The sequence below is a fragment of the Fundulus heteroclitus genome, chromosome 15, assembly GCF_011125445.2.
Source record: "Fundulus heteroclitus isolate FHET01 chromosome 15, MU-UCD_Fhet_4.1, whole genome shotgun sequence".
NCBI classification, from domain to species: Eukaryota; Metazoa; Chordata; class Actinopteri; order Cyprinodontiformes; family Fundulidae; genus Fundulus; species Fundulus heteroclitus.
In genome coordinates this window covers 17137957-17149742 of record NC_046375.1, presented here as the reverse complement: position 1 = coordinate 17149742, position 11786 = coordinate 17137957, and the positions used below count along the sequence as shown (strand labels likewise).

The 11786-nt window shown below is 43.2% G+C and overlaps 1 protein-coding gene across 1 annotated transcript; it reads right to left on the bottom strand.

Moving 5' to 3' along the window:
- Positions 1 to 4353: 4353 nt before the first annotated feature.
- LOC105930569 lies at positions 4354 to 10759 on the bottom strand. The gene is made up of 6 exons (XM_012868843.3): positions 10382 to 10759; positions 9172 to 9458; positions 7537 to 7833; positions 6208 to 6287; positions 5237 to 6116; positions 4354 to 5160 (listed from the first exon to the last, which is right to left on the bottom strand). The coding sequence occupies exons 2-6, from the start codon at positions 9313 to 9315 to the stop codon at positions 4924 to 4926; spliced, it is 1638 nt and encodes a 545-aa protein (XP_012724297.2). The 5' UTR covers positions 9316 to 9458; positions 10382 to 10759; the 3' UTR covers positions 4354 to 4923.
- Between the last annotated feature and the right edge of the window lie 1027 nt (positions 10760 to 11786).

Below are 11786 nucleotides of genomic sequence, written 5' to 3'. Positions count from 1 at the left end.
TCATAGTCATGTTTATTGATTGGAGATTTTTGAATATTAGTTAGTACCAGATTCATCAATGTTTTTTTTGTATTGAATGCCCTAGAGCCATTTTAATTTTGGCTCTAGGGAAGGCCAGGGAACTGGATGGAGTGCCACTACTTCAACCTAATTTGTCTACCCCTAAAATCCAAATTCTTTCTCATCAAACACCTTATTTATCACCACCCAAGCTTGAATACTGCCGTTCGGTTGGCTCTTTGCCAGATCCTCCAGTTATGGAGCCTGCCAGGTTCTGTGGCCTGTGTTGCCCACTAGTCCAGTTGTTTCCTTCTGTCCTTCGAAATCTGCATAAAACCACACTTTATCTCAAATTTGCCTACCTCCTCCTAGTGTTTGGGTCCTCCACAACCGCCACCATTCTAAGTGGTTTGTATTTATTACAATCGATGATGTTTTTTTTTGTACTTTTCAAAATCAGTGTTGTTTTTTTTGTAATTATCTAAATCAGTGGTGTTTTCCCCCTTATATTTATCATGTGCAGTTCTGGGCTACTTAAAAATGTGAAACGGCCAAAGGCGCATTGCATTGCTACTTTAGCAAGAGATTGTAGGTCAGGGGACTGAGGTCCCAGCAGTCTTTGTCATTGTTCCACTTGTTTCTGCTTTTTAAATTGGAATTTTTTTTAATTAGCCCTTATTTTGTGTTATGATTTTAGATATGAGAAATAGTGAGGAGCATGATTTGAGTGGCTATTTCCTTGAATCCAACAATCAATGCACAGTTGTCCTGCAATGCAATGTACTGTCGTCTTTATCATTTTGAGCGGTGGCTAAAACCACTCGGCCTCCGTGTTGTGTCATATCTATGCCCCGACACAATTGAATGATATAGATCAGAAATTATTTGATCAACTTTGCTAAAATCTAAATGTAGGAAATTCTAGTAACTGAGAGAATTATGATTGGAAACAGAAAAACAACTTTAATATAATATTTTGTTTCGACACACGCAGGCACAGACACACAAATAATCCAAATGATTAAAGGTCATACAAACACAGTTTACTTTTCCAGCAATGTGGCCTGTCTACTTTAATGTTGGATGCAGTCTTGATTTAATAAAGCGAGCCTTGAGATATCCTGTTTGTAGAGGACAAACTGCCTGTATGCCTGAAGTGCTGCAACAGGACATGTGGAAAACAGCCAAAGCCAAATGAAAAAGTGGGATTTTTTCCTACTATTCTATAAATAAATGTACTCAACATAATCAGTGTAAAATTGTGCTAATACAAATTAAAGATGCATTAAATACTTTTTTTTTTTTTTTTTTTACAAATCCCTAAGAGCGGGGGTGAATTATTGATGCCAGTGATTGCCACAGACTACACTACAGAATGTAATCGTAAAAGGGTTTACCTATGTATCAAGTACTTTGCAGACAGATCTATAGTTATTTTGAGCTCTAGAGAGGTGAGGTTATATTTAGGCTGAGTATCGATCCCATCAGTCTAAATCATAGGATACATGCCCCTTTCGGGGGTCCTCAGATGTCTGTACCGGTCCCAGGATGGCAACACATTGGCACGTAGTTATGATGTATAGCAACTCATTGAAAAGGGCAGATCAGCACCGTTACTGTAACCAAAACCATAAGACGAGCTGAAGCACGTAACCGGATATTATAAAGGAGGCAGTACTGCAGTTTATCTGGATTTATATTTGAGAGCAGATGCAAACAAATTGTTAAAATTAGACATATTACGGGACTTTAGCCCCCCTTCTGGGGGGCTTGTCGTGGCTTGTTGACGTCAAACAAACCATGGCTACGGCTCAGCTGTCCTCTCTTGTTGTGTCCCCCCTCTTTCTCCCTCTGTCATCCGGCTCGCATGAATAGCCTGTAAAGCAGAGGCCCCGCTGTGCCAAGCTCCGCCACCCTGTGTCAGTCTGGTCGGATTGTCTCGACCCAGGGAAGCAAAGAAAAGAGCAGAGGGATGAGGCAAGGATGAGGAAGAGAGGCACAAAGATACAGTATTCAGAATTTATTCAGTCGATGCTCTATTTCACAGTTTACCTTATAGAAGCGGGAGGTTAAGTGAGCAGGGAGGCCTAGTGAGGAGACCAGGCCAGCAGGACGCCTCGTTAAAATACCACAGGACACAAAGCACCGAACTGTGAGAAAATCTGTAATTTATACACGCATTAAACCTGGAATTAGAGAAGACTGCACAGACAGGAAGCAGCCAGAAAGCAAGAAATACGATACCACTGAGAGAAAAAAATAATAACTTTTACAACCAAAAATCTAAGTAAAGAAAAAAAAGAAAATCCATAGTGGGGACAATAAAAAAGCGTTTCTGAAATCCTTAATCTGTAAATACAAATTTAAAATCAAATCTTTCATCTGTGTTTCATTGGTACAGAGAAATAGTGATATTCGAGATAAAGGAAACGTGGCTAAAGAGACAGAGGGGGGAACCAACCCCCCCCCCCCCCGCCTCCCTTTTATTTTATTTATACCCCAAGACAGCAGGCTAAGATTTCTGGCACCAAAACACACGTCACGCTTGCTATTTTGGCCTGCGCTGCTGCATAGCACCAAGAGGTTGGGTGACACCACTGAGGCATCATGGGGCCAAGGGATAGTGCATTCTCGTACAAAGCATTTAAATTACTTTTCACAGTTAAACTCCCTCTGTCAGGGCTAGAGACTTGCACCTAATCGTGCATGCGTGTGCATCTATGTGGATGAAAAGGGTTGCTCTGTGTCTATGGTCGCAAATAATTGACATTTTGCCCTCCTTGTGTGCAGATGTGGGAACTGGAGAGCGTGTGAATGTGCAATGCCTCGCCCTGCAGAGAGCAGGAGGTGTCAGGGAGGCCAGAGGTTGTTGAAGCAGTCTTATGAGGCGTGAAACACAGAGCAGGAAAAGTGATCTCCGTCTGTACGGCACACTGGATATCCTGATTACGACGGGAAGCATAACTCCTGCTGAATAATGACTCTGCAGTGTAAGCATATTATAGAGCTTTTTCATTGCGACAACTGTTTTTTTTTAAAGAATTATCTCTTTAGAAAATATTACTAGACAACGCCTCTTTAAACCACAATGTGCTTTCTACGTTTGAATTCAGTTTGATCGAAGAAATTAGTCATTTCGTCGTCTAATAGCGTCTGAGTGTGAAAAAAGTGTGATTGGTGGCGAAAAATAGGACACACGTTAAAATACAAAATAGCTAAAAGTATGTAAAGTACCTGCGAAACATACAGAGGCTTTTATAGTCCATATTGTCCAGATGTTTTACACTCATGGGGAAAATATTCTCTAAGATTTAGGAAAGCAGACTGGCGTGTCTCAACCCAGTGCCAGGAAGGAAAGACATCAGCAATGATCTTCGAGATGCATGTTATTGCTGCTCTTTAATCATCGTGGGAAAGGATGTAAGACCATTTTCCAGACATTTCAAAGTATATTCTTTTGACGAGAGGAAGATTGTTAAAACGTAGAAAACAATTTAAGACGGCCGCTAATCTCTCCGAGACCGTCTCATGCTTGTCTTCGGTTTGCAAAGTTGCATCTGGCTGAAGTAGAAGAGTTCTGGCTTGAGACCAAAGAAAAGAAAAGAAGGGGCCGTCAGCACGAACAGGTCTCGTCTGTGGAAGGATGATGACTGGGGCTTGTTTTGCAGCCACAGGCACCTTGGGGTCGCTGCATCTAGCATATGGTCCTCTGTATACCAGAAGCGGCACAGAATCGCATGTGTATTGGGTGACGGTAGTCGGGCTGGCAGCAGGTTTGGTCATAATCGGGTCATGGAGCCGAACAATGATACCAAACACAGCAGCACATCAACAGCGGTGCCAAGCCATACCTGACTGGAATAAAAAGGCAGAATGAAGATAAAAGGATGTGTGGACCTAAGCAGTAGATCTGTGAAGATCTTCCACTTTGACTATTTGCTATGACGTCTTCAAGCAGAATGCAGCACAGGATTTTATTTAAAGGCATTGGAGTTAGGGGGGCTGAAACAAGAGCTCATCACTATATATTATTTGTAGAAAGAAAACCAACAACAACACACAGAACTGAAAACCATGTATCATTTTCTTTCCACTTTATAGTTATGTGCTGCTACATAGGAAATCCAAATAATATACAGTATATCTGAAAACTAAATTAGAAAATATGAAAAAAGCGGTTTTAATAGTTTTGCAAAGCACTGTGGATGGATGGAGGCATTTCCACATGATATTCCTCTGCCAAGGCGGCTAACCTGATCTTTTTACTGCAGCGGCGCGCACCGGTCCGCTGGTGGTTAATATACACAGAACGCACGTTACCGATGAAACAAGACGACGTGAAACACAGAGACAGGCTTTACGTTAAGCACAGTCATATTTATTACCAAGAAAAGTACATGAAAGGCATAGTAAAATCATCCATCACAGCTATTATTTGAACATTTTGAATCCTTTCTTTTTTTTTTTTTTTCGTAACAATATCATACATTCCAACACACTTTTTAAACAGTTCACAGGTTGCCACTGGGAACTCTGTTCCAGCCGGACCTCCCTCGGGGGATGAGGCTGCGTCCGATTCGACGCGGCAACCGGGAAACCTGAAAACATGCACCCTCGAACCGGGGCTGCATGCTAATCCTTCACACAGAAAAAAAAAACACCTTCATTTTTGATACAAAAACGTCACATGGTTAAGGAGCAACGAAGCTATATGGTGGCATGTTGGTAAAAGTTAGGCACAGAAGACGTTTAAAGCTACAGCATCACTGATGAACATGTATGTGGTATGTTTTCAACACATCTGGGAGTGTTGGGGGGTGTTTTCCATTTCATTTTAGCACTCATAAAGCAGCGGGGACCGTATTATTTACATGGAGCGTTTCGCACAGGTTGATGGGGATGTACGTCACCAGTTGGACATTGTCACATAATGATGGTTTCTGTCTGCAGGGAGTAGGAAACCGGAGGCCGGTGCTTGAGCGCAGGGCTTGGAGTGCGAGTAAGGGGGCTGGGGGGCCGGTAGATTGGGCCCGACGGGGCAGTGATTCTGGCAGTAGGTGTACGGTTGGCCCATCTGGAAGGAGGGCGCTGGTTGGCGGGCCGCGCAGGACGAGAAAAACTCCTGTGGGGTCTCGCTGGAGACATCTCTGGAGGGTTTACCTGGAGGGAAACATGAAGAGCTCATGAGTGACTGGTTGTTGGCAGAGCGTACGCTACATGAAGAAGAAGAACCAACCTGCTGTGGCTCTTGTCTGTGAGCTGGGTACGTCGTTCTTGGACTGGAGCTGTACTCATGTTGGATCTCCAGCATGTCCAGCAGCTCTATAAGTCCTCCATCCCCCAAATAGCCACAGTCCGGTACATCCTGCACCCTCTGAATCCTCTGAGCTCCAAGGGAAGGACTTGTTGTCCTGTTGTCTGTTTGCTGGGTCACAGGCTTCCTTGCTTTCTCCCCGTGAGCCCTCCCTCCCTCTCTGTCTGCCCCACTATTAGCCCGGGGTCGGATCTTTGGGCTCCCTGGTACGTGAGATCTCCCCAGGACCTGCTGGGGAACAGACTGAGAGCTTTTGGCAGTACTGCAGCCTTCTCTCTGATCCTTGTAGTGGTGCCTTGCAGAGTCTAATAATGAACTCCGGTCTTGGCCGGGCTCTGTCTCTGCTGTCAGCACATCAGAATTTGCATGACATTTCTGGTTAGGCACGCGCATGGGCGCCTTGCTGGCTCCTCCGGTGGTTCCCAGAGCTCTGCGCTGACAGCAGGGAGTGGGACACTTTGCCTCTGGGGACGGTCCCTGGTGGGTCACCACCCCAGATTCTGTGAGTGTCTTGCCCTCGTTCTCTTGAAGCATGGCTCCAAACTTCCTAAGGACAGAGGGGCTGCTGCACTTTCTATCCCCCAGGAATCCCGTGCCGAAGGACTTTTTGTCCAACAAAGGAGACTCGGCTGTCACGGCTGGGAACTGAGACCGTGCCGGTACAGCAGAAGCATCCCTTTGTCCAACGGGGGGCTTTGCGCAGGTGTTTTCGTCTCGGTGGGGGGAACTCTTCATGTGTGACACTCGATTCTTATTGTTTTCGGTTTCCTCGAAATTGTTCAGATTTTGTTCTGGCCCAACCCTGAAACAAAAAAACAAACAGGATATTAAAACCCCCAAAATTAAGCTTGATTCTTTCATACCTTTAAAACGTCAGTAGAAGGAGCTCATACCTGGGATTTCCAGATCGTCTTCTGGCCTCATCCTGGAATGCAGAGATGTCCTGGTTCACCTTAACTATGTCACTGAAGTGCTGAAAGAGATTAAAGTGTAATAATAACATCAATGCCAAGAAAACCTCCAAAGGGAGAGGAACAATAAGAAAATCAGATATCCGGTCGTTCTCTGATTAGCAAATGCGCCATTACACAACAAAAGAATACTCTTTGTTGTGTAACTACTTCCAGTAAAATTGAGGCATTATTAATAAAGTCTGAGAAGGCAGAGATGCAAGACATTGTTGAGGAGGAAACTATATATTAAAACATTTTAAGATGTCTGCTATTCATTCAGACTTCGGGAGAGAGCAAGATTTAAGACTGATAACAGGAAGGCTAGAATATATTACAGCAAAGTTGCTCCGTTTTATCCTTCTGAGCTTTCAACCTCTGTCATGGAACATTCAGAAATGTTAGCGATCTCAAGGGATTACACACGCAGGCTGCTCTTTCAGTAAGGCTACCCTTGCTAACTGCGCTAATTACTATGACAAGGTGCTAAAAGCAGTTTAAAAGGTCTCTTCCTTAATAGTTTTAATTGGTTTTAAAACAATACACTGCAAAAACGGGTCTAAAAATGAGTAAAATGTTCTTAAAGTTAGTGTATTTGTCCTTGATTTGAGCAGGTAAAAAAGATTATCTACCAATGGAATGAGTATTTTGACCCCCAAAATAAGACAATTAGACATCCTGCACCTGAAATAAGGTGACGGAGATGAATTGTTCCTATTTTAAGTGCAATAATCTTATTACACTGGCAAATAATCTTATTTACCTGCTCAAATCAAGGACAAATACACTAATTTTAAGAACATTTTACTTATTTTAAGTTCTGTTTTTGCAGTGTAGAACAAGTTTTTGCTGCAGCTACTGTCTCACACATACAGTGTGCTTGTAATATTAAGAATAATTGGTCACCCCAAGTACTCATTATAGTTCCTAAACAGAAATCATTATTAGCCAAAATTGGCAACAGCAGGTCAAGGGTTCACAAATTTTTTTTATTCTGGCTGGAGTGTTTCTACTGATGGGGAGTGGGGTCAGAGAAAGACTATCATCTCGGCCTTCTGTCCCACTGCTCAGTCAGGTCAAAGTGCAACATTTGGGCTACATGAGAAATGAACTACTATCTAACTTCTCTGTGTAAGCAGCGCTCAGGGAACTGTAATCAATACATTCCTGTCAGAGAGTCACAGCCTCGGCTCATCATGTCCCACCTATCCTGTTTCTGCAAATGCCAGCACAGCGCGGCACAAGGAGAAGGGGGGGGGGGGATCTACTCACCACGTGGCGAGCTCTGTTATTCTTCCTGCTCGTTTTATTCCCCTTCTCCAGATAATCCTGCAGCAAGTCCCCGATCTCGTTGGAGCGGCAGCAGCCGTAGGCGTTCTGATGCTTCGCCGGGTAGCGGCCGCAGCGATGCGCGATGGCCACGCCTCTGACATGATTCCCGCCGTGGTAGCCAGGCGCCAAAAGGACACCGCCGTGTTGCCTCAGCTCACACTCCAACGGGTCGGCATTTTTCGGGTTGTCACCGGGGACGTCGCTGGCTCCTCTGCGGGCCTGAACCTCGTTGTACAGCTGGAAAACGACAAGGGGAAGAAGATCATGAAACCCTCCCTGCCGTTTGTCCATCGATTTGACCTACTAACAGTTATCGTGCAAAATCTGCTTAACCTACGTTCATGATTAACACATGTTCACGCACTTTAAAGCAGCATCTGTTTGATACGTCCCTCGGGATCAACTTTCAGTCCATGCATGAGTGCATGAGTAGCAGAGAGCCTGAGTGTGTCCTGCACGTCTGTCAGCACATCCCAGTTTAATTAGCTTGTTAACATTTGTCCGTGCCGCCGCTCCAACCAGGCCAAGAGGTCGAATCCGTCTGTGTGCTGGAGCGTTAATGTGGAGCATACGTACACTTTACACCAATTACCACTCCCCGGGGAGGCAAGGCGCTCCAGTGCACAGAGGGTTAGCATTTAAGCATGCTTGTTTATTGTTTTCCTGTCAAATTTCATATCTGTTACTGTGGTTGAGTTCAGGGGCTGAGGAGATTCTAAAGAAGAGTAGAAATAAGGCTACAGACATGAAGGTATGTACATACCAAGGTTTCAAAACTGTAAGCATTTTCCATCATGGGTCTATTTTTTTTTTTTTTTTTTTGCTTTCTTTTACTGAAATCTTGTAGAAAGTGTTGTTGAGACCAGAGGTTTTCTTTCTGCCAGAAAGAAGATAAAGTCCCAGTGATGGTCCTATCTCACCTGCCGCTGCTGCACACAGCCAGTCAGCTGGCTAAAAGGAGAATACTTTCCTTTTCCGAACGAAAAAAAACAAAACTTGGTTGTTTGGTAAAGGTTTGTGGAGAAAAAATCCTTCCCACATAGCTATTGATGGTGTTACAACTAAAGTCGCACCACCTACCATTCTTATCAAGGTAACACCACTCGACTAATTAACTAAAACAAAGTATTATAGTATCTAGTGCAAAAAGCACCTGCAAAACCTCTACTAACTTTTGTTCAACCCACATCTTGCTTAACTCTATGTTCCAAATCCAAATAGCAGCAAATATATACTATATATAGCCTTTTTTATTGTCAGTATGTCATATTATTTTAGCAGCAGCAGATACAATAGCTGTTTTCATGTCTTAAGTATATCCACTTAGATCATTTTTGTGTAAATACTTTAACACAATGATACTGAAACATTTTTACTCAAGGTTAGGGTTAGGGTAGACTTAGGCTAAATCTCACGTTAGCCTAATTCTACCTCTGGTAGCGACATATTCTATTTATATGCAAATTTGAAAATAAAAGTCAACATGCTCCTTGAGATTGTAGAGAATTCATTGGGATTATTTATAAACTGATTTTCCACTTTGACTCATCCTTGCATTTCTCCATCAACTCTTACCTCTTCAATTTTCCTCTGGATGTCCTGCAGCTGATCCTCCCACTCCTGCATCTCGGAGTCAAAGTTGTCCACCAGTTCGGGCCTCTCCTGCCCCCACCCCCGGCCGCCATGTTCCAGCCCCAGCTCCAGATCGATGGCTGCCATGACGCAGGCCGTTCAATAACCCCGAGGCCTCGTCAAATCGCTGTTTCCGCTCGCGCCCCCCCCCCTCCCTTCTCCTGTTTTGCTGTCTCCAGTTAAGAGGTCACAGTGGAGGTGTCCGTTAGGTAACTGATGGGATTGATATCCTGAAAACAGTGAAAAAGGACAGACACATGAAGAATGTCTATACGTTCCATTTGTCTCCATGAGAGCGTAACAATCTAGGTTGGATATCTATTTTTAACAATGACAATGAAGCGTGATGGAGGTTTGATGTTAATCATATTAAAATCTGACTTTGCCTCAACAGTATGACTGTTTAAATTGTTAAATTTTCACAGAGTTCAGATATTTACAGCCCCCCTCATTTTGGCATTATCCTCCAAAATCCACTGGCACGTCCATCCTCGCGGACAGAAGTGTTTTAAGACGGATCTCCATCAAGCTTTCGATCTCCAGCCTGCCTCTTAGATCTTAGAATAAGAAAACCCCTGAGCACATGACCAAGACGCTAAAAAGACAATTGTGGGTGTCGTACTATGCACCCAAACTCAGAGCCTGACGTTTAACTATCTTCCATTAAATTTTCCAAAGCGTTTGACTTTAAGCCTCCCAATTAAATCAGTTAATGTCTGAAAAGTTTCCATGATCTTAGCTGTGCTAAAGGTAATTTCAAGTAAGTTATGAAAGGGGGATTTTTTTGTTGCCATGATTCAGAATGACAAGCATCCTTGTTGAAAGTGCCCGAATGTACCAGCCACCCCCCCCCCCCCCCATCCCACCACCCATGATGTAAGCGTAGAGGTATTAATAATCCTGTAACTATGCACAGTAAGGTGACTCAATGTCCTATGAGCAGGGAGAATATATACCAAAAAATATATATTTAGAAATGATCAGCATATTGGTTTATATGCTGTATAAATTAATTAAATTAGTTAAAATCATGTTTCTTTCCTCTCTCCCCTCTCATCTCAGACTCTAGTCATTTTAAACGGCTAATGTTCCCAAACATCTCAAGCAGAAAAGACAACTATGTTTTAGTTTTGATTAATCCAGCAGTTCTTACCTTTCACTCTACAAAGAAACGCTTCCCTGTCTCTCAGTAAATATTTCCTCTGCTCTGATCCCTGTCCCTCCGGCGCTCTCGCTCCCCACGTTGCGGTGCTGTAAAGTCCCCTTTCCGTGTTGCTGCCCTTCTCTTTATGCCCCGCTCTGTTACGTAAAGCCCAGCACACTCGATTTAAAGGGTCCCCTTCCCCAGAGTTAAACCCCGAGCTTTGAGCTAAAGGGTAAACATCTTCTGTTCCAGCTGGGGTCCCCGGGCTTTATACCACCACCCCGGTGTGCGCCAATCGCTGTCGGGATCAAATGTCATAATGTCAAATTTATTCCAGCATTTCAAGTCTCGATGGGACGACTGTCGTCACCAGCATCCCAGCTATAATTACCGGGGCACAAGGAGAGAGGGAAAGTGTTTACATTGCTATTTCAGCTGCTGCCGCTCTCTCAGCCAATGGGCTCCTCTGTTGCTACTCTGCTTTTAGGAGGCATGGGCAGATTTCGTCTTGTGACCTGTCCGTGCTGCAAATCATTTTTCCAAAGGAAGCCAAATGGGTGTGGGTGACACGGTGAGCAATAATGTGTCACAGTCAATAATATCTTTATTGAACACAGTCACGGAAAGGAGCCTGTTAGGTGGATGCTTGGCGTGTTTGACATATTTTTGGGTCATACTTTGAATTCTTCAAGCTTCCCATGTGATTTATGGTGCTTTTGTGCTCAGGCTTAAACGGTTTGTTGCACAGATTGCAAAGTAAGAAAATGAAAGTACAAAAATAGATTTTTTTTTCTTTTACATTGTACAAAAAAAGCAAAACATCTACTTTACCTGTTGCCTCAGTGCCTTGCAAAAAAAAAATTCCATACCTCTTTAAATTTCGTGAATTTACAAACATCTTATTTTAATTGCTGTTACAACAGCGCTACACAAAGTGAAAAGTGCGCTTTGCATTCACAATCACCAAGCTCAGACCTAGTACTATAAAACACAGTGTTGACAGCGTGCTCAGAGATAGTTTTTTTAAATCAATTTTAGTCTTTTAACAAAGGTAAAACTCTTTTTCTATCATATTGACCTCGAGAAAACTATTCACACATTTTTAATGTGGGCCCTCTCAGTTGCTGGGCTCAGGCTCTGGAACAAATTTTCTTCCTGACATTTGTACCACTACTGACTTTTCCGTTTTTAAATCCAGGCTCAAAACCTATTTATTCAGACTGGCTTTTAACATTCAGTAGCATGGTGTCATACTTTGTATTTCACTCTGTACTCGCTTTTTATGTTTATGTTTTTATTTCTGTTTCTATAATGTGTATTTTATGTAAAGCACTTTGGTCACCTCGTGTGTTGTACAGGGTTATAGAAATAAAAGTTGCTTGATTGACTGATTGATTGATAAATGTGAAAACAG

Bases quoted from the DNA above. Each gene is read 5' to 3' on its own strand.
- LOC105930569 (XM_012868843.3), bottom strand. From the start codon at position 9,315: ATGGCAGCCATCGATCTGGAGCTGGGGCTGGAACATGGCGGCCGGGGG. The intron at 6,117-6,207 runs GTATGAGCTCCT...TTTTTGTTTCAG, and splicing joins AGACGATCTGGAAATCCCAG to GGTTGGGCCAGAACAAAATC. The intron at 5,161-5,236 runs GTTGGTTCTTCT...GTTTCCCTCCAG, and splicing joins ACAGACAAGAGCCACAGCAG to GTAAACCCTCCAGAGATGTC.